This window comes from Otolemur garnettii, unplaced genomic scaffold, assembly GCF_000181295.1.
Source record: "Otolemur garnettii isolate 467f Iridium unplaced genomic scaffold, OtoGar3 scaffold00047, whole genome shotgun sequence".
Lineage (NCBI taxonomy): Eukaryota > Metazoa > Chordata > Mammalia > Primates > Galagidae > Otolemur > Otolemur garnettii.
The window spans coordinates 677,904-699,907 of NW_003852442.1; the positions used below are offsets into that span (position 1 = coordinate 677,904).

A 22,004-nucleotide genomic window follows, 5' to 3' on the forward strand; every position below is an offset into this window, starting at 1 on the left:
CCTGCACGGTGGCAGGACGGGGCCCCGCCCAGGCCTCACCTGTTGCAGGTGGAGCCTTTGCACTTGTCCTTCATCTTGGTGTCACATCTGATGACTTGGGCTGGGAGAGAAGCACAGAAACACGTCACGGCAGGAAAGCAGGAAGGTGCGTGTAGGGCTAGAAGACCCCTCCCCACTCTGAGGCACAGTCCAGAACGTTCTGTAATCCGTGCCATAACAAGATCAAGGGCAATGCCTAATTACCGCTGGCCCTAGGAGGGAGCCTTGAACCCCAGACCCGCCACTCTGTAGTAGCAGTGTGACTTCGGACAAGTGACTTCCCCTCTCTGAGGTTCAATTTCCACCCATGAACACTGAGCACGGTTACAATTCCCACCGCCAAGGTTTTTTGTGAGCATTAAATGAAAAGGTGAACTTGGCTGTGGAAGTTCACCACCACGTGTCCGTGGCCCCATCGGGTTCTGGAGGGCAGGAGTCTTAACTAAGGAGCTAAGGTGGACACTGTTCCAAGCCCACGGGGCAGGGGGCCCAGCCGTGCTCACCCACGCTGTCTCCCCATTGGCTAAACTTTCCTGTTTTGTTAATTTCATAGGGACATATCAGAGTCTTGCAGGTGTGTTAAAGTTTTGAGAAGAAGTGATATTATATGTTATTAAAAGAAACGATGACACCAGTTAGACTTCTGGATCCATAAAGGTGCCAGCATATCTCCTGGTCAAAGGAAGCTATGGAAAGATGGACTGTCGAGGAGAGAGACATGTGAAGGCCCGAGAGGAGCTGGCCCCCACGCTGGTGCTCTGCATTCTGCCTGAGAGAGGCCAGTGCTTCTCAGAGGAACCCAATTTCAACCCAGGTCCCCTTTGAAAGGATGAGGGAAGGTCTAACCTTAAAATACCCACTGGGGCAGGAAAAATGCCACCCAAGAGCAACTCCTATAATGCTTGCTTTTGAAATGACATAAAAATATCATTTTTAAAAAACGTCTCAGGGCGGTGCTTTTGCAAGCTTTGCCCCACCCTGTTCCCCACTGTTTGTCAACCTGGAGGCCTCTCAACCCCAGAGGTGGCTCAGAGGGCAAGCTGAGGCAGGGGACGGGGCAGGATGGGGCAGAGGACGCCCGACTCACTCATGTAGCTGACCGCCGAGGTTTTCTTGGGCTTGGTGGGCCTGACCACCCTCGGCTGGACCCAGACGTGTTTTTCTTCAGGAATGGGAGCCGTTTCCACCTCGTTCATCTCGTCGGTTTCAGGTTTATGGTGGTAGGTCTCTTCTTAACAGCGGCGGGGAAAAAGAAAATATATCACACAAGATTCAACAAAAAATGCACTTGAGAGGGAAAAGGCAATTTGAAAACTGAACTTGTTTGAGGTTTGGTTTTACAAAGAATCATTTCAGCTGCAAAGAGAAAGTTATATTTCAGAACAGACCCGGCCAGGTGGAATCCTACCGGCCAAGATGAGCTGGATGGGTTCTCTGCTTACTGTGTTTGCTTTGGCCCCAAGAGCAGCTGGCCTGACCAGAGGTTAGAAGGCCCTGGCGCCCACACCTGGATTATCATAATGGCTTCTTGTCCCGCCTCCTCCATGCAACCAGCTGCCCAAGGAAGGAGCTTTCAGAAACAGCCCCCATCACTGACCCAAAGCTGGAACTGTCTCTCCTGTGGGTCCCCTGCCCCCAAGTTTTCACTGGGGACAGGGTCTTCCTCATCACGCCCCCAATCAAGGGCACAGAGACCAGTGGTCATGCTCTTAGGAGCTGCTGCCCTGCCCCACCGGCACATTCTGGTCCTTTCTCTCCTGCTGCCAGTCAGGACCATCTGACCAGCTCAATTTCTTTCTCTACCCCGGAGTTTTGCTAATAATGTTGGAATCATCATGCCGAAATACCCAAAGACCCAATTCCTGGTTAAAAACAAAACTGTAGTTCACCAGGTCCCAAACTTCCTGCAGGGACAGTGTATATCATCTCCTCAGCGATGGCCGTGAATTCATGCCTGGAAACAGTTTAATTAACTGAACAAATTGTACTTACTAAGCATCAGTTCACTTATCTTCCAGTTTTTGTCTCGAAAGACAGTGACAAACTGCCCATCAGAACCTGCATCCAGACCCCCAGGACACCCAGCCGTAAATTCCAGCCACAGCAAAGAAACTAACTGAGATTTTCGTGGCCTTGGCCTTGTGTGGCTTTATCCAAGGTGAACCATGGGCATCTCTGCCAAGGGACCCCTCTCTGCCATGCCTTCAGACACCCTCAGACCAGGTCTGGAAACCCTGCCTCTCAGGGGGGTTGAAGGACACAGACATGGATGTGTCCAGGTAAGAACCATCTCAAGAAGGAAGAGCCCCTCGCAGGCCTCTCTGTGGTTTAGATTAAAATCCAAGCTTCATCAGGGGTGGCGCCTGTGGCTCAAAGGAGTAGGGCGCTGGCCCCATATGCCGGAGGTGGTAGGTTCAAACCTAGCCCTGGCCAAAAACTGCAAAAAAAAAAAAAAAAAAAAAAATCCAAGCTTCATCAAGTATTTATTAACCCCTAAATCTTATTTCTACTCCTTAAAAGCAATGAGCTCCTTTGGGTAAAAGGCAGACTAAGAGTTTTGCGTCTACACAACAAACAAGTATCTGACGGGCAGGAGAGTGAGTCTCAGTCTCTGATGCTTCCCGAGCTGGTGCACCTGCAGCTTTTCACTGACTAATTTGCTACCCCACGGCCACCACTTCAGGCGAAACTTGTCCCAAGAGGAGAGTAGCTGGGTCTCAGCCAAAAGGTAACAAGCAACCCTGAGCCCCAGTTCCATTCTGAGGCTCACGGATCACCCCATATTGCTCCTAGCAGCATGGGCTGCCATGCCCCACCGTCTACTTATCCACCAGCTGCAAACTCCTGGGGACAGGGGCCAGCCTACTTCACACCCCACTGCACACCTGGCACCTGGCACAGCGTCCCTGGGACCTGCATCCAGACCCCCAGGACACCCAGCCATAAATTCCAGCCCAACAAAATTTGCTGAATAATCAGCACCCCCCTGAAAATTCTATCCCCTAAAGAAAAAAAATGTGCCCAGCATTGAAGACTGAAGAGGTTCAAGAGGGAAACTCTGAAAGCACCACTGGTAGCAAAAGCTATAGGTGGGAACTTCGGGAAGATGCTGGGTTTGCAGAGGCTGCCGGACGCCCGTCCACTCTCCCTGTCAATGAGCCCATTCAGGTTTGGCCTTTATGGAGAGCTGGAGCTGGCTCCGGAGTCAGCGGGCTTTCTTCCATTGGTCTTTAGAATGTTTAAACCTCATAATCGCAGCTTTATTTAGCCGAATGTCCTTTGGTAAAGCAGTCTGAAGCGTTTGAGGGCTCGCTATTTAAGAAAACGGGCAGACAGTCCTTGCCCTCAGACACACACATGGGAAGTAGCGCGCTCACCCAGAGCCCGGGCTGGATATGAGCACATCATCATGATGCCGCCCTGTGCAAAGCTGGGGAAATTCCGTGCAGAGTTCACTACAAGGTTGTGGTCCACGCTGGCCAGCTCTGGGCCAGGGGTCTCGGGCTCAGAGTTTCATTTCCATCACTTTGTGGGTTCTCACCTGGTTCTAAAATTGGTAACAAAGCTCAAAGCTTGTGTTTACTGAACACGGACCAAGCGCTGGCTGGGCTCTCCTTGGCACTTTGTCATGTTAACTTCTGGTGCCTGAGGGGGCAGGACTAGCCCCATTTCACAGATGAGGAAACTGAGGTTCAGAGAGGCTAAGTGACCTGCCCAAGCTTGAAGAGCTGGGAGTCAAACTGCCTTTTCCTAAAGCCCACACCGTTTATCATCACACAGGGAGGGCCTGGGTGGGGAAGAAAATCTCTTTTTTAATAACCTTATTCCTGCTCTGTCTCCATTAGGGGTCAAGACCTCATCAGGCTCCCTCAATGCACACTTATTAAGGAGCTTATGCAGATAAGCTGCTTTAGAGCAGACTTTCTGCGTGGTTAGCTAAGAAAATTGGGATGCTTGCCCAGTGGAGTTGGGTATTTTCCACCAAAAATAAAGAAATAAATACCCAGGGCCTTGTTGGGTAGGTCTAAGGTCTCTCTGTGTGTGCTTGTTCTCTGAAAATGACTCTGGATATTAGGAGTATATTTTTACTCAAACATCGTGCTGAATACCTGGCCGTGTGGCCCTGCTGGCACTGGAGTGAGCTGGCAGTCAAGGTTCATGAGGAGTCTGGGGGCCGTGAGCATGGAACAGGTGCACTGTCTGTGACACCAGAGCCACCACACGTGGGGCACAGCCCCAGGAACCAGGCGCAAGCTGGTTTATCAGGGCTGGTTTTGCAGACAGAGCCGTCCCCTCCCTTGATGTCCAGACCATTCTACCCTCATTCCCTCCCAGATGTCCCCTCCATAAGTGGGCAGGCTCAACTGTGAACAGCGGGCCAGGGCAACAGAGAGGGTCTGGGACCTGCCCTCTAGCCCACTGGGTCTTTACCCCGGAGCCCTCCCACCCGCCCACCCCTGCCTGTGGAGCCCACCCAGCCCTGAGAGGTCTTTTAGTGGCAAGGAGGCTGCAGGGAGAGCCATAAAAACCCAATCTCAGCCACAAAAACCTGGTCTGCCCCTCGGCCCAGATAGGCCCCTCCGGGGAAATAGCTTCTAGGATCCTGAGGAAATATTCCAAAACGTGATAAATGCTCTAGGCATAAAAAATCGCATGCTATTTATAGCAGTGGAACCAATGGAAACATCCTAGATGGCCCAAAACAAAGCCCGGCAGAGCGAGGTAGGGGTCACTGTGCCTGTCGCCAGGGGCTCCCCAGGCCAGTTGTTCACTTTCACTGGCTTGCTCTTTGTTTTGGATCTAGCTGTGAACGCCGCCATGGTGAGGGACGTGTCTCCCCTGGACACTGTGTCCAACGCCTAGTGGGGCTTCTGGCCCAGGAGAGGCCCTGTCAGGGCTGTCAGGGCCTCTCAAGGTCTTGGGGGGGGGCTTTAATGTCTCTGCTGCCTTTGGCCCCTCTATAGGACATGCTCTATGACTCAGACTGAGGGGACAGTCCGTGCACAGGGCTTGGGGGTGTCTCCTACCTCGGTAACACAAGTTGTTCCTGCAGCCGCCTCCATAGCTGGGCGGGCACTGGGAGCAGGGCCGGCCAGTTTTGTAGGGGGCTTCTCCGATCCAGTTCCCCCTGAGAACAGAACAAACACAGCATCAGGAGGGCCATCCTGCAGGGACATGCCCTCTTCCCAGGCCCACGTGGGCCCCCGCACAGTCACTGATGGTCAGGGGAAGTGTGCGCTGTACAAAGGAGAAGGTCCTGGGCCCCTCTGTGCATAGAGACCAGGGAATTCTAGAAGTCCCCAGATGCTCCTCCACCTAGCACCTTTATCCTGTCTCACTGTCAGCCTCAGACACCCCCGTGGCCTCATTTCTACCGCTGTTACCTCCTTGCACACTCTAAACACCACCAGGCCCCTGGAGCCCAATGCCTCTTTGCGGAAAAGCTGCCAGGTTCCCCCTTTAAGCCCTTTCTCAAATAGGCAAAATCATCTTGTTCCAGGGACAGCTCAGGTTCACCAAGTTCCTGCCACACCCAGCCCTGGCCTCTGTACTTCACTGTGCTCCTCACCCCCACCCCCAGCACCCTGGGCAGGAAGAGCTAGAATCTAATCCTGTAGAGGAGGAAACTGAGACACAGAGAGGTGAAGCTACTTGTCCAAGGTCACACAGCAAGCAAGTGGTGGAACTGGGATTTGAACACAAGCCATTGGGCTCAGAACCCTTGGCACACTGTGCTCTAGAGGCTGGGTCAGAGGTCCCTCTGAGGGTCACAGATGCCTCCACCTCCCTCTGGCACTCCCAGGTCCGGGTAGTAGGTGAGCAGGATTCCTAAGCCCCTTCTGAGCTCCCAGGCCTTTGGCAGTACAAGCTGGAGCCATGAGTGACTGAGGACCAGTCTGTGGGATTCATTCTAGAAAATTCTTTCCTGGCTACTCAAACATCATTTGTTCAGTCCGTAAAGAGGTCCAGGGCCTGTCCTGTGTCAGAGGAGGCTCAGTAGTTTTGCTGCAATTATCCTGGCCCCCATACAGGTAGCTCCCACTCCCCACTCCCCGCCTAGTTCTGCCTTGTATCTGGGGCTACCTTTCCTCACTGACACTCCTGGGTCAGCCCTAATGCTTGGAGCTGGCCTTTCCTGAGGCAAGGTGGGCACCAGGCCCTACAGATAGACTGTCTCCTGAGGGCATCAGCACTGTGCTGCCCTCACATCCAGGCCCTCAAGGGACGAGCCCCAGAATCAGAGATGAGCCTCGCACCATACATCCCATCCCTGGTCAGCCACCACCCCTTCCCTGGGGGGCAGTGCCTGGGGCAGTGTCCAGCACAGCCCAGTGGCCCAAGTTTTTCTCTTACAGAAAGAGCTATGGACAGTGTGGACTCTCATGCAGCAAGAAGAGATATATAACCTATGTTTTACCACATGTAGTTTGTTCTTTTTCAACGGGGAAGAGCCAGTGAACACACAACACCACGGAGGACCCTCATGCACGTGACTCTGAGCAGAACACCAGGTGGGGCACAGAGGGTGCCATAGGAACATAGCCCCACTCAGGTACGGCTCTGAACCAGACATAACTAATCCATGGGAGGGCTGTTAGGATGGTGTTGCTTTGGGTGACACCAGGGAGATTTCTGGGGCTCTGGAAATATTCTCTGGCTAGATCTGGATGGCAGCCACACTGGTATATGCCCACTGCTATGGACTGGGTGCACCCCAAACTCATATCTTGAAGCCCTAGCTCCCAGTGTGACTATATCCAGAGACAAAGCCTTGATGAAACGAATTAAGGTTAAGTGAGGCCAATGGTGGGGTCCTAATCCCATAGGATTAGTGCCCTTACGTCTCACTGCCACTTGAGGACACAGTGAGAAGGTGGCCGTCTGCAAGTCAGGGTCAGAGCCCCCACCAGAGCCCAACACTACTGGATGGTGATTGGAGGGCTGTTGTTCGAGCCACCCGTCTGCGGTACTTTGCCACAGCAGCCCCACAGATTAACACATGTGAAAATGTGTTGTGCAGTTGATTTCTTTGGCATGTTCTACCATATGTAAGTTATTCCTTTTTTAAGAAGAGGAGGTGGCTACAGAAAGGAAGCATTTCATTTCTGATAGACTCTTCTAGTGTATATTTTTATATAAATAGTTAAATCGCATTGTTACTTACTCCTCACACCTGCCAATCTGCCAGAAATTCCAGCACCTTGGAGGGGCCTGTGTCGCTCCCCAGCAATAACATAACCCCACTCTCATCCGTGTGGGCTGCTGAGACAGTGCCACCCGGTGTGCCGGATGGTTTCTGGAGAGCTTCTATTTTCCTCCAAACCTCAGCCATCCCCGCTTCATCCCACTTTCTCTCAGCACTCCTGACCCAAACCAAATAAATGAAATTCCCATTTCATTCTGTCACTGGGCAGACATGCCCTGGGCCCGCTGTGTGCAGGGCACAGGTGAGGATGAAGGCAGCTCAGCCAGTATGCAAACCGCAGGCACTGAATCAGACAAGCGATTCTCCAGGGATCGGCACATATTTGTCTGATGAATGATCAAGGCAAGTGAGTAAAGGGTTGATGATATCTTTGTATCATGATGATAGAAGTTTGCCGGAGGGGCCAATGATAGGAAGACGGATGTGGCCCCCCCTTAGGAGGGGGAAACACAAAAAACTAGGTGTGGTGTGAACATGTACTTTCTAGGGTGTTAGCCTTTGCACATTTTCAAAGAAAAAATAACACCATGATAGCAGACTCTGCTGGTTCCCCAAAGTCCTGCTTCGGACTCTGCTCAGGTGGTCCCAGAGGATGACTTCCAAATGCAGCTGGGGCAACCTTGTTCCCTAATCTGCAATCAGTTCAGTTCCAGCCAGTGACATAAAGAGAAGCATACAGGGATGAGAAACGCCTAAGGAGAGACCGTTTACTTTTCTCCTTCCCTTTGCTTGGGAAGATGGGATGCCGGTGCTCCGCAGCCCTCTTGTGACCATGAGGAGAAGATGGAAAGACAGAGGCTGAGTTCTCATTGACACTGCTGAGCTGTTAGGCAACCCGGACTCACCCAGCTCTAGCCTCCCTGTTAGGTGAGACAATGAAAAGACCTACAGTCGTGTGGACTTGTCCTTACTTCGGAGAGTAATTGCAGACGAGGTAGACCGCGTTCTCCCAAACGTCTCCCCAGACAGTCATCCTCCGGCAGGTGTTCACGGCACAGCCAACTTTGTTGGTGGTGGCCCAAACTATCTGAAAAGAGGACATTTGTGTGTCATGGCTTGAGGGATGAGGCACACCAGGGCAACAGAATCTGGCCTGGATCTGGAAGGTGCTGGCCCTCCAGGCGCAGGTGCTGAAGGAGCTGAGTTTCCCCCCAACCATGGGCCCATCAAACATAGGGGCCTTTCTTTACAACACACACACACGGCACTCAAACAAAAATCGCACATACAATGAACACGTCCCAGCAATGCAGAACCGCCAGCCACGTTTCTGGCGCTTACTCTTAGTTTCTGACCTTGCCGTGAACTGGTAACAAACAGCTTGTTCCACCAGCTGCACTTTGAGTAGCACCAAGTTAAAGGAAAATACTAAGGTGTTATGGATTTGGCAACAATCCTGGGGTGCGGGGGAGGTGAATGACTGCGTTGGGGGGCAGGGCGGAGGTACCTGTGTGTAGTGTGTGCACATGGCGCCCGAGCACCTCTCCGGACACCAGGGGTTGCACTCGTGGGGGTAGGGGTAGGTGTAGTCCTTCACCTCATCATACCAGGACTGCACGTGGAACCCGGGGGAGCGGTACCTGTGGGGAAGAAACCTGTCATGTCAGACTTGTCCTGTCCCAGTCACACACACCCCCAGTGGAGACTGCAGGGCGTGCGGTGTCAGGGAACAGCCCTGATTCTACGCAGCACCTGTTAAAGGTTCTTGACACCAGAAAGGTGACCCCTGCAGCACGTGTGTGTGCAGGAAGCTCTTACCTGCCTGTCAGGAGTCCTTTTTATATTAATTAGGTATGGTAGACCCTTCACAGTTGACCCCCTCCCTTACACTGACCACCTCCTTAAGCTGACCTAATTGTCACCTTAAGCTGACACCACATGTGCATGTCAGTACAGTAGGCCTAGTGCCTTACGGTGACCACATCTATGTGCTGACCAGTTTGTGACAGTACCCTGGGTGGTCAGCTTACAAAGGTCCCACTGCATTTACTTTCCTGTGCACTGGAGAACATATACAGCCCGTGAACCCCGTATTTCACGAATATTATGCTTAGGATGAAACATTAACAGGAGTGCATTTAAAATCAATGTAGAGGCTCAGTGCCTGTGCTCAAGCAGCTAAGGAACCAGCCACATACACCTGAGCTGGCGGGTTTGAATCCAGCCTGGGCCCACCAAACAATGATGGCTGCAACCAAAAAATAGCCAGGCGTTGTGGCGGGCTCCTGTGGTCCCAGCTACTTGGGAAGCTGAGGCAGGAGACTCGCTTGAGCCCAGGAGTTGGAGGTTGCTGTGAGCTGTGAAGCCACGGCATTCTACCCAGGGTGACGGCTTGAGGCTCTGTCTCAAAAAATAAAATAAGATAAAACAAAATAAAGTAAAATCAATGTAGAGAAAGGTATTAACTAAAAAATCGAAGAGGTGGCTGGGTGCGATAGCTCACGCCTACAATTCCAGCACTCTAGGAGACCGAGGCAGATGGATTGCCTGAACTCAGGAGCTGAAGACTGGCCTGAGCAAGAGCAAGACCCCGTCTCTACTAAAAATAGAAAAAACAGCCAGGTGTTGTGGCAGGCGACGGTGGTCCCAGCTACTCAGGAGGCTGAAGCAAGGGGATCACTTGAGTCCAAGAGTTTGAGGGTGCTATGAGCTATGATGCACAGCACTCTACCCAATGTGACAGTGTGAGACTCTGTCTTAAAAAAAAAAAAAATTAAGAGGTGACGCTCAGAGAGGATACCCACTATGGCAGGTGAGAGCATGAAAATTGGAAAATGGGAGACAGGGCAGAGGGGTCCCTGCCGGCTCCCGGAAAAGAGCCTCTAGCTAGCTCTGTGTTTCTGTATCGTCCTGACTGGCCTCATTCCTTACCTGCTGGGGGACCCAAGGACCCAGACCCAAGGCAGATAACTCACTTCCAAGTATGGAGACCTTTGCAGTCAGGTGCAAATGCCATCCCCCACCACATGCGGAGTAACCCTCAGCACCACTGACAGCTCCCAGGTTGGCCACCAGCTATATTTCTTCCTGCATGAGCTCCATAAGGGCACAGCTTGGCGGCCACGGCCCCCACGCTTCAGCCCTAGACCCCAGCTGCCAGATTGCCACCACTGTGGTTTTATAGGGTTTTTTGAGACAGGGTCTCCCTCGGTTGCCTGGGCTGGAACGCAGTGGCGTCATCATACCTCACTACAAACTCAAACTCCTGGGGTCAAGTGGTCCTCCTGCCTCAGCCTCTCATGTGGGTAGAACTGCAGGCACTGGCTAATTTTTCTCTATTTTTGTAGAGACGGGGTCTCACTCTGTTGCCCAGGTTGGTCTTACATCCCTGGCCTCAAGCGATCCTTTCCCCTTGGCCTCCCAGAGCACTGGGATTATAGGCACGAGCCACTACATCCAGCCCCGTTATGGTTTTTTTTTTTTTTTTAACCAGGAAAGAAAATAAACTGAATGCAAATCCACAGTCACATTGTCACCAGTGCAAACATAGTGGTTTCAATAAAGAGAAGACTCACAGAGGAAATGACCATTTGTAAGAGGGACGCGGTCAGCGAGGCGGTTAGAGGTCTTGTAACAATTACTGTTTGGACCCAGTATGAATGGCCGTGGTCAGCGGCATGCCCGAGAAGTGGCCTCCCCTCCGGGCTAGTCTGGAGGAGGACATGCACACAGCACGGGAGCAGGAGGGAACAGTCCCGTCTTCTCTCCAGACTCCAGGTCTCGTGGGTCACCAGGGCTGGTGCAATGGTGGAGAAAGGAACCCTTAGCTGTCTCCACGGCATACGGAGGGAGGAGGCTCTTTTGGAAAGCCAGTTAGCAAAATTCCTGGGCAAAGAGGAAGAAATCTCTCTGGCCTTTGACCCATGAATCCTACTCCTCGCAGTTCCCCGACTAAAGTAAGTCAAATGAGCCAAAGCAGAAAACAAAACAGAAAAACCAAGCGGCAGGAGCGGCTGGTGCGATCTTTGGTCGGCCATCAGGCAGCCCGTGCCGGACGGTGATCGCGACGTAACAGAAAACGATCTGATGCTGTCTGAGGAGGAAAAGATCTCAGGGCTGCCAGGCTGCAGTTACGCCACGTGAAAATATGTCGGCCTTTAGCCAAATGCTACAGAAGAACACCCAAAGTGAAAAGAGCTGAACCAGGCTGGTGGAATTATAGATTCTCCCCGCTTCAGACATTGTGTTGGTTTCTTTTTTTTTTTTTAAAGACAAGTCAAGTGCAGTAGTGAGAACGGGGGAAAGAGTAGACCAAGGAGTTCAATCTGTAACTGACCGTGAACAGTCAAGTGCGATAACTCGCCACCTTCAGACCAGCCAGACACTGTCTTTTAAGATTGTTTTTATAAAAAGCAAAATTCACCAAAGGAGAAACCCCGGTGTCCATGTGTCCATAAAGTCATACCTCCCATCTCGCCGTGACACCTGTCCCGGTGTGTCTTGAAAACATACAGATCAAGGGTACAGTGGCTGCTTGTGGCCAAACAGAACCCCAGGCTAGGAAATCTCTTGGTACGAAGCAAAAGCAAGCCCCAACCCTCAGCAACCCAACTCTCCAATAATAGGGAGAAACAGAAGCCGATTCTATACCCGGATGGGTCTGAGGATGAGAATTCAGGGTTTGGGAGCACACCAGGCTCACTGGCTAGTCCTCACGTTCCAATTGGTCTCCAGTGGTCATGCTGGCTGAGGTCAATAGATATTTTCTCTACTGTCTCCAATGAAACCAGCCCTCAGACCTCAGGAGGAGCTGTCTAGCCATAGATTGGTGGCTCAGGCTGACTTTGGAGAAGACCAGTGATTTAACAGACAACTGTCAACACCTCCCCTGGGAAGAGGGACAGACCATGAAACCTCAGAGGTCCACAGGGGTCAGCGAGCCTCCCGAGGACTGAATGATGACAGGATGGTGAGGAGCACCTCCCAGCAGGGAGGAACCTGGATTGGCCTTAAACAGTGAGCAGAACCCAGGCACACCACATCAGAGAGGGCAGCAATGACCCAGCATGACAAGAGCAGACATTCCCACCCACCAGCTCACCCACCCCCGGCTCACCTGGCAGCAGCAACTGGGGCTCAAGAACCTTCTAGGGAGATGGAATGGAAAACCCAAGTTCCATAACCCCTAGTCCATCACCAGTGTCTGGCGAAGACACCCAGCTGCCACACATTTTGCCAATTACTCAGAACTGCTCCTGAGCCTCAGTTTCCCCACATACCAAGGGATGCGTGTTCTCTGTCTCTTTGAGGGCTAATTTGATAATGGACACAAACACCCTGCCCAGCACACAGAGGGAGCTTAGCAGCAGTGGCCGGTTCACAAGCAGGAGGACAATGGCAGCCGGGGGGAACTTGCAACTTACCTTCCCCAGTGGACGGCCAGGTTCTGCCCGATGGACACCAGCAGCCCGGTGGGTCCGTGCTCCCAGATGCACTCCTGGGCCCAGGCCGCCGCAGACTTCTCCAGCTCTTCATCCCAGGTCTACAGGAATAGGAGAAACGGGAGCAGGAGGTCAGGATCAGCACGGGGTGTGACAAGCAAGCTCCAGCGAGCCCAGTCTGGTTTCAGTTGCTGTGACACTGGGTTCCCAACATAGAAAGTGGGAAGCCGCAGGTCTGCAAATGGCCACGGGTGCTGGCTCCAGGGCTGTGACCCTTCTCTCTCAGCCTCAGTGTCTGTGAAATGGGAGAGGCCACACTGAAAGACGCCGCACACTGTGTAGAAGGAAAGGGACCAAGAGTCCTCTGTACACACTGTCGTTAGGAGGCCTGGAAGCCCAGCCTGAGGAGCGCGGCTTCCTTTCCTTGAATGCCTTCGGGTGCACCAGGCCAGGGACTTCATCTGAACCCTTTCACTACATTCTAATAGCAGCCTTTGAAGTAGACATTTTATGCCCATTTCACAGATAAGAAAATCAAGGCTTAGAGAAGCACTGCTGGTTTGCCCAGGATCCCATGGATGGCTGTTTTCAGAACCAGGATTTGAAACCAGGTCTGCAGGAACCTGGAGTCTGTGCTCTCTCCATGAGTAAAGTCATGTCTCAGCAAAGAATGTGATGCCATTTACAGGCCAGGGGATGGAGACCATAAATTTCCCAGGTGGCTCCAGGGTAGGCTAGGAGGGTTTGATCTGGGGGCTGGGGGAGGCAGGGAACCCCCTTGCCAAGCCACCAGCTGTGTGCATGGGGCATTTGATCAGTCACCAGGCTCCCTGGTCCCTGTCCTTTTTCATGAAGCAACTTTGTCTCCCAGCAAGGCTGCTCTCAGACACTGAGAGTGAGGAAGAAAAACTTAAAGGGAAGAGAATGTATTCTGGCCGTGCAGACCTCAGGAAAGGCTGAGGGCTTTGGGGGTTGCAAGGTCTTTCTGCCTCTACTCTGTCCCTTAAGAAACAGCCCCTAGAACAGGGTTGCTCTAACTCCTGGAGCCTTCCTCATAGTGGGTTCAGATTTAAAGGAAAAAAGCAGCCTCACTGGATAGCTAAGTCATACCAAGACCTGTGGACAATGTCTCCTGGGGCCTTCTGAGAGTTCCTTGTTCCTCACTTTCCATCTCCTGCCTCCCACTTGCCCCACCCCTGCCTGAATGAGCTGCCTCCTGACACCTCCTTGCTTCATGCCAGGACCCTCATTCTCCTCCACCGCATGGCAGCAGCCTTTCAAAGTCATAACCATATCCTCAAATGCAGACTCCTCACCTGGCCTCAAAGCCCTGTGTGACTTGCCCCTGCTTGCCTCCCTGACCTCTCCCAATGGCCTCACTCTCAGAAATGGGCCATGCATGATCCCAGGGGCTTTATGAGATCTCTTCTGAAGCTCCAAGCTTCTTTCCCCACTTAAGGACAGAGATTCAGAAGGTGGTGGTGGCTTACAAACCTCTGTTCCCTCCACCCAGAACACCCTTCCTTCAGCAATCACTGAATCATTCTCACTCTGCAGGTCTAAATCCCAATGCCTCTTCCACGGAATGGCCCATCCTGATGCCTCAATTCCAGTCAGGTCTCTCCCACCCCTAATGTTTTTTCTCACAACTTTTCCTATTTCTTCATCAAATTCTGGACAATTCATAATTATGTCTCCTCCAGAATCTAGGACAGTGGCTGGCACACAGAAGGTGCTGCACAAATGCCTCCTGGCCACACGAGCCTGTAGGTTCCGTGAGGACAGACACCTCATCTGTGTTGGCTGCCTTTATATCAACAATCATTGTGTCACGCATACAGGAGGTGCTCAGAAAATACACAGAATTAACCAGTTAATTACATCCCAGGTGTGGAGAAGGCAGGGGTGCAGTGGGCAGCCGCCTCCTACCCACTCATTCAATATTTAGTAAGCACCCCTGTGTGTGGGTTTTGGGGACAGACAGGCTGTCTTTGGATCAAAGCTTCACCATTCACACCTGTGTGGTTTGTGCCGCTCCCTGAAGGGTCACCTGCCTGACCCTGTTGTCTCATCTCACAGCAGTGTGACGCTAGCACTGCTCACTTCCAGGGTTAGACAGGACGCAGGTCTCATGGCGCCCAAGAGCCACTCACACTCATGTCAGGACCCTAGCCTCCCCCAGGCAGGTGTGCCAATGAATGCCTCATCTTTATCAAAGCAATCACAAGGGGGTGTGGTAGATGGGCGCGATCCAAAGACAATGGCTAAGTCCCCCAAAGTAGCCAACACTCAGTCTCTAAGAAGACCTGAAGCTTCTTTTTAAGCCATTCAGAGCAGATGGATGGGCCTATCCCTGCGGTTCTGAAAAGCTGGCCGGGAAGGGAGCTTTCACACTGGAGCTTGAGGGTGAATAGCAACACCCCACAGCCGCACCTGTTAAGCTCACCCATGAGTCCAAGAGGGTTGACCTCAGCTGCCTCCTGTCACCCTTAGCTCCTTCCCAGGTTGGCAAAGGCAGGCTTTGAGATGAGGAGATATAAACAGAGAGGCTATGGCATCTGCCCGGAGTCACACAGCTAGCAAGCAGAGCTGGCTCCTGTCCCTGCATCCAACAGCCATCCGAGGGAGGTTGCGGCCAGAGTCTGCACTCAAAGCCCCGGAGAAATCTACCCTAATTCTCTATACTTTTTGACCTTAAAATTTGCATTGGTATTTTGAAAAAGCGCACATTTCCTCCTAAAATTAGTACAAGCCCTTTGGACTAAATGCCTGCACAATTTTCTTGAGGGAAAAAAGAGGCAGTTCCATAACAAATTCCCAAAGGACAGCCGTGCTCAGTGGGCTCTGCCAGGACGGGAAGCCCACCGGTCCAAGGGCTCGTGTGTCCCAGCCGAGCGGCGATAAGGGGCTCACAGGCACAAGGGTGGTCTCTGCCACAAGGGCCACAGCTGTCAAAGCAAAGCGAGAACCGACAGCTGTGTCCAGAGGGGAGGAGCAGTGTGGTCCGGCCTTGAGGGCAAGGCTCTGGGGAAGGACCGGCCCAAGGAAGGGTGCAGGAGCTGCACCCTGAGAACATCTTCGGGGATGCGGCCGACCTCTCTGGCTGAAGCAAGCTGAGAGGGAGAGTTGCCAAGACAGACAAAGGCTTTCTTCTAAAAGGAGCCCCAGGGGAAAGGCGGTAAGGAAGTGAAGATTTGGGGAGGGAGATAGATGGCAGGATTCAGAATGAGTAAGAAGAACGGCAGGGGAGGCTATTAGCCCCCTCCCCTGCCCAGGGCCCAGGGGTACAGCAGAGGCAGGATGAAGACACAGGGTAGAAAATGCCGGAGAAAGAGTTCCTGGCACCTGGTGGGAGTTAAATTGAATGTGGAGTGGCAGCTGGAACATGGGCCTCAGAGTCAGCCAGGACTGGGTTCAGATCCTGGACCCAGCTGTGACCTCAGTGTCCCAATCTATAAAATGGGGAAATAAGGCCAGGCACGGTGGCTCATGTCTATAATCCTAACACTCTGGGAGGCTCAGGAGTTTGAGACCAGCCTGAGCAAGAGCAAGACCCTGTCTCTAAAATTAGCTGGGTGTTGTGGCAGATGCCTGTAGTCCCAGCTACTAAGGAGGCTGAGGCAAGAGGATCATTTGAGCCCAAGAGTTTGAGTTACTCTAACTCAATAACTCATAACTCAAGCTATGAGTTATTTATTTATAAATAATAAAATAGGAACATAGCAATACCTCGGTCACGGGGCTGGAAGACCAGGGAATGGTTTTGTCAGAGATTACTTTGGGGTAAGGTGTGATTAAAATTTTCTCTCTGGACTATTAGACCAGCCTGGTCCAATTTGGCAGCCACTAGCCACATGCAGCCACTTAATTAACATGAAATCAAGTTTAACACCGAGTTTTGTAGTCACAATGGCCACATTTCAGGTGCTCAGAAAAGCCTCAGCTTTCTTAGCCATAGATGGGGATGACAGACCAACCTCCTGATTGTCACAGTGCTTGGAAAATAGCCATGAATAATGGCTACCACATAAGCCAGGACTCCCTGTCACTAAGAACATCCTCCTGGGTCACGTGGCCTTAGACCAGCAGACATCCCAATAGAAACTTCCACTGGACCCTAGAGATACGTGCGGGAAGAAGGGGCTGGATCCGGAGACTTGGGGTGCTCATTCCACCTCCATGCCTGATCCCGAGGGGACCGCCCTGCCCTTCCTGTGCAGTCTCCTCTTACATACAGCCCATTTCCCTTCAACTCAGCTGCTTGGAGGAGGCATGGCCAGCGCTGCAGGCTGAGGAGGACAGCGTTCCTGCCAGCCTTGTGGTGGCCACTCCTCTCACACTCACGGGAACCATCTGAAGAAGGGCCAAGTGGAAACTGAGGTTTGAATGGGCTATGAAGCCATCAAGGTCACTTAACTAGCATGTGGCTGAGCAGGGACAGGCATCAGCAATACCCTGCCCTTGGCCCTGCCCCTCTGTCTCTGGAGCCTCGAGGGGAGAGGCCGGGCTGGTCCCAGGGCTGAGCCATGAAGGGTGACACGCAGAATTGGAAAGGAGGTAGGCTTGCACGGGAGCATCATTTTGGCCAGGGACCCTCTCTTGCAAGAAGAGACCCCATGCCAGCCACCACCCACTGAGCAGGGGATGGGCGGGGAGCCCAGCTCACCATGTGCTCCATGTTGGAGGCTGGGGGGTGCACCTGGCCACGCAGCTTGTTGTGCAGCATGAGAATCTCCTCCCTGTCCTCCCGGGGGATGGCCCTCCGCACCCGGGAGTGTGGCTCGGCGCGGTATCTGCTGAGCAGCTCCTCCAGGCGGGTGACATTGGGCAGCAGGTAACCCTGGGCTCCGCAGACCAACAACACCAGCCCCAGGGGGATGACAGTGCCCAGGACAGGGCTCATGGCTCCACACGTGTGGTGACAGCAGGTGGCAGGGCAGCCGGGGCTCCCGAGGCGAGGCTGGGCGCTCGAGGCTCTGCGGGGAGAGGACAGTTAGTGAGGGAGCGGCGTGGTGAGGGGCAGCAGTGCTCCATCATGAGACGTGGAAACTGAGGCCCACAGACAGGAATACAGAGTTGGGGTTTACACCAAGCGTTTCCAGCAAGGCGAGCTGTCTGGGTTCTGAAGAGGATACCCTGGGATGGTTCCCTCTGGGGTCTGGCTTTCCTTGGGGGGAGTCACTATATTTCTCTCTCTCTCTCTTATTTTTTTTTTTTGAGACAGAATCTCACTGTGTCACCCTTGGTAGAGTGCCATGGCATCATAGCTCACAGCAACCTCTAGCTCTTGGGCTTAGGCTATTCTCTTGCTTCAGCCTCCCAAGTAGCAGGGACTACAGGTGCCCACCACAATGCTGGCTATTTTTTTCTTTTTTGTTGCAGTTGTCACGTCAATGGTTGGTTAGCAGGCCGGGGCCGGGTTTGAACCCGTCAGCCTTGGTGTAGGTGGCCGGCGCCCTAACCATTGACAGTTGCCGAGCCCGGCGCCGTATTTTGTAACTTGAGTTGGCATTTCTTACTTGGTCGGGGCTCAGGTAGATCTGTGGCACCGATTGACTTCTGTCTTCTGCTACCAGAAAGGATGGATAACATCATTTCACATCGACAGAAGATTTGCTACACACCAGCATTATTAGGGAACTTCTCATCCCTGTGAAGTGAGACTCAGTTTATCAAAAGTGGCAGAAGGGCCCATCAGACCCATCCCTGTACAAGATCCTGTTGTCACGGCCCTCCCGTGATGCGTCAGTGGCCCATACAGGTTATCAGTACACAGGGACCACGTCAGGATGGCCACTTGTCATTGACCACGTCCACATTGGTGTTAGTTAATCTCCCAGAATTTGGCCAGATCTCCTTTGGTTGACAAAACCTACAGCAGGGCTGAGGGGACAGAGGGAAGAGGCGTCCAGTACCCTACGCCTCCATGGTCTCTTCTTGAAGCTGTACTCTCTGAGATATTCCTGCAACCCTATCCCTGACACGTGCTGGGGCTGGGTGGCTGTGGGACATGGCTTCCAGGTCACATTGGGTGCCACTGAGCATGTCTGCAACAAAGAAGTCTCTACTTTTTACTATCCTAGTCTTATAAACTTGCAGACTTTCAAATGCCAAGGTCAGAATGTTATCAGCTGAATTTCTGCTACGTTTCTTCAGAAAACCCTGCATAAGCACCTACACAGCTGGTCACTTATGTCATTTCCAAGCACTGTGACAGCCAGGAGGTTGGTCTGTCATCCTCGTCTACGGATAAGAAGGCTGAGGTTTAGCTGGTGACAGGGTGAGCCTAGACCACCTAGATAGTGGGCGGAAATGCTGAGACTCAAGCTGAAGATTCTGCGGATCCAGAATTGTCCAGCAAGTTCCTTTGGTTCTTATGTCAACTGTCTCACAAACCATAGACCTCCTCTTCCTGGCTGTTGGTCCAGGAAGACGAGGAAGGACTTGAATGCCTACTCCCAAGGGAGGGTTAGCAGCCACCCAGTCACCTGGATTGAGCACTTATTCTGTGCAGAGTGCTGAGACAGAAACTAGGGACATGAAGAGGACACTGCCCCCAGCCTTAAGGAGCTCACAGTTGGGTCAGAGAGATGGAGAAGGAAGCCTGCAGACCCCACATAGCGGGACAGCACTGACTGAGACAGTGCAGAGGTGCCCGGGGCCAAAGGAAGGGGCCCTGCCTTGATGGGAAGGGTGGTGGCCATGCCTGACCCGTCCACAGCTCTAAGGGGCTCAGGTCTTTGAACAGAAGTCTTCCCTGGTCTTCACACACATAACAACAACCAGGATTGTCCTTGTCACAACAGCTGCGATTTGTACAATGGCAGCCAAAGGAGCCATTCCCGGGGTGGACACAAATCAAGGTCAAGACAGGCTTCCCAGGAAGCAGAGAGGCTGGTACCAGAAGGCAGGCGCCGGCCAAAGAGCTATGGGAACGCTGCGGCTCCCGTCTCTGACCCCCTGACATCTCTCCAGGGTCCTGGCCGAGCCTGCGCCTTAGATAAAAATAACCCCACTGCGAAGAGCCGCGGCTTGGCCCGCTTTGTAGTGGTTGAGATGCGGCTGCCCTCCCCAGAAGGCAGAGCCCTGGGGACGCATGGGGAGGACCTCTGTGCACTCCCCACTGGGAATCAAACCAAGAATCCAGAATTCCTCAGAGTCCCTGGTCTCTCTCAGGTCAGTCACACCACCATATATGAACATTTCCAGCTGCAGCAGCTGGGCTCAAAGGGGAGGCCAGAAGACTCTGACGTCGTGTTAACATCTGAGAGAGCAGGAATTGGCTCACTGGGTGTCCCCCAGCATCACAATGACGCCTGATCTGTGTCACTCCGCACTTGAACGCCAGGGTCCCTCAGAGGCATGATGCTTCTGTGACTTTCCTGTGACCCACGTAGATTAAAACCCAGTTCTGATTCAAATGGCCAGTCAGCACAACTCAGAGAGCTGTCAGTGGGGGACAGTGAATAAACTGCAGGGCGGTGGGGGTGGCATATGGTAGAATATCACACAGCGGGTAACAAGGGATGGGCTCAGGCACAGATAAATCTCAAACATGGTGATGAGTTAAAAAAGCAAGTTGCAGAATATCGTGCTAATGATACTACTGATGTCAAGTCAAAATCATATAAACCATATCTTGTAAAATTGTATGTGTACACATGTATATGCACACATACACGTGTCCACATGGTTGTTTGTGGTTCAATATATACACATGGGGGGTGCACGTGTGTACTAAAGCCAGGACTGATTTGGACCAAGTTCATGGTGGGGCCTCTGGGCACCACTGCTGGGGAGGGATAAAGTTCAGCTCTGGACAGTTCCAGCTGTAAGAGAATGAAGATTTTAAGTAGAAAAGTAATCAGAAAAGGGCCAGTCTCCTTCAGGTCTGCACTCCCAGAGCCCAGGGGGGGTGCTTTGCATGGAGAGAACAGGCACATGGTTATGGGCTGAGTCATGTTCCCCTAAATCCACACGCTGAAGCCCCATCTAGCCCTGCAGACCTCAGAAGGTGACTATTTGGAGAAGACCTTGAAAGAGGTGATTAGAGTGAAATGAAGGGCTGTGGGTTGGGTCCTGATCCAATGTGACCAGCATCCCTACGGAAGGGATTAGGACAGAGACACCTACAGGGGGGCGGCCATTGAGGATGTAGGAAAAGCCAGCCGTCGGCAAGCCACAGAGAGGCCTCCGGAGAAACCAGCCCTGCCAGCGCCTTGATCTCGGGCTTCTTCCTGTGTCTAAGCCAGTCTGTGGCACTACCAGGCCTGACAGCCGGGCACACCCAGCAGATAATACTCGGATGAACAGTGCTCCTTCCAAAGACCTCGCTGGCTGCCATACGGAAGGAGGCAAAGGCAAGCCAGTTAGAAGGCGAGGCCACATCCTGGCCAGAAGCCAGCCAGGGCTGCTGTCAAAGAGATAGCCCAGGGGCCGAGGCCCAGCTCAGAGGGATAGTGCCCAGCACCCTTGGTGACACTGGCCATTCAGCCTCCAGCGTCAAACAGATCAACAAAATGGGGCCAACACGTTTCTGCCCTTTTCCACTAAGAACTAGAAAACACAGACTTTTTCCAAATGAGATACACACGCTGTCCAAGACCACCCGGGGCTTACCCCTGCTGAGATGGGGCTCTTGCCGGGGAACCTCTAGGCACGGGGACTCACTCTGGGGGAGACCAACCTGTGCCCATTGCTGTGGGAATGCCTCATCCCCTCTCTCATTCACCCTCCTTATCCAGAGGTTTGGGTTCTATCCCCCCCATTCTACAGACCTGGAGACTGAGGCCTCTGGAATTCACAGACCCTGCCCACAGCAAGCAGGAGATCCAGGGCTGCAGCTCAGCTCTGTCCACACATGTCTTTCTCCTAAGGCCATCCTGTCTTCCCAGGAGTGGGCTCCCTCGGGATTGAAAGCCCCCAACCCTCTCCTGACCCATGCAAGGGAAGAGGCTCCCTCAAACAGAAGTCAAATCCTGCACTAAAGACCTCTAATGCCCCTCTCTGTTTCCTGGGAAGGCTGCCGGGCTTGGTGGCTTCCTGGGTCACACCGTGGCTCTGACAACGAGAAGGCATCAATGTGTCACCCCCACAGATGAAAGATGAAAGAAACCTTTACATCATGGTGACATGTCACCAAAACATGCCCCTCTCAGGGCATCCTCCACCTTCCATCTACCCACACGCCTTTGACTCAAGCGGGATGAGCTGGACTCTGACCCGTGGTGCTCACGGGTGCTCTGCACAGCATCTCCCAGCTGGCCCCAGCTGTTTTCCTAACGTGCTAGAAGAGCTCATGCTTCTGTGGGTCCTCCCAGAGCTCACTTTGGTACTTGGGGAGTGAGGCTGTGCTCTTCTGGTCCCCAATCTCTCCC

General features: G+C 52.8%; 1 protein-coding gene across 1 annotated transcript in view; it reads right to left on the bottom strand.

The window, feature by feature from the left end:
* The window catches only part of CRISPLD2 (cysteine rich secretory protein LCCL domain containing 2), a 63,613-nt gene that overhangs the window by 31,097 nt on the left and 10,512 nt on the right, over window positions 1-22,004 (bottom strand). Inside the window, exons 2-8 of the mRNA XM_003791289.3 lie at window positions 17,294-17,603; window positions 12,610-12,728; window positions 8,694-8,826; window positions 8,158-8,273; window positions 5,067-5,167; window positions 1,127-1,270; window positions 40-100 (exon numbers count right to left, since the gene is read on the bottom strand). Coding sequence (XP_003791337.1) covers window positions 40-100; window positions 1,127-1,270; window positions 5,067-5,167; window positions 8,158-8,273; window positions 8,694-8,826; window positions 12,610-12,728; window positions 17,294-17,530 — 911 coding nt within the window. The 5' untranslated portion in view covers window positions 17,531-17,603. The remainder of the gene's footprint in view (window positions 1-39; window positions 101-1,126; window positions 1,271-5,066; window positions 5,168-8,157; window positions 8,274-8,693; window positions 8,827-12,609; window positions 12,729-17,293; window positions 17,604-22,004) is intronic.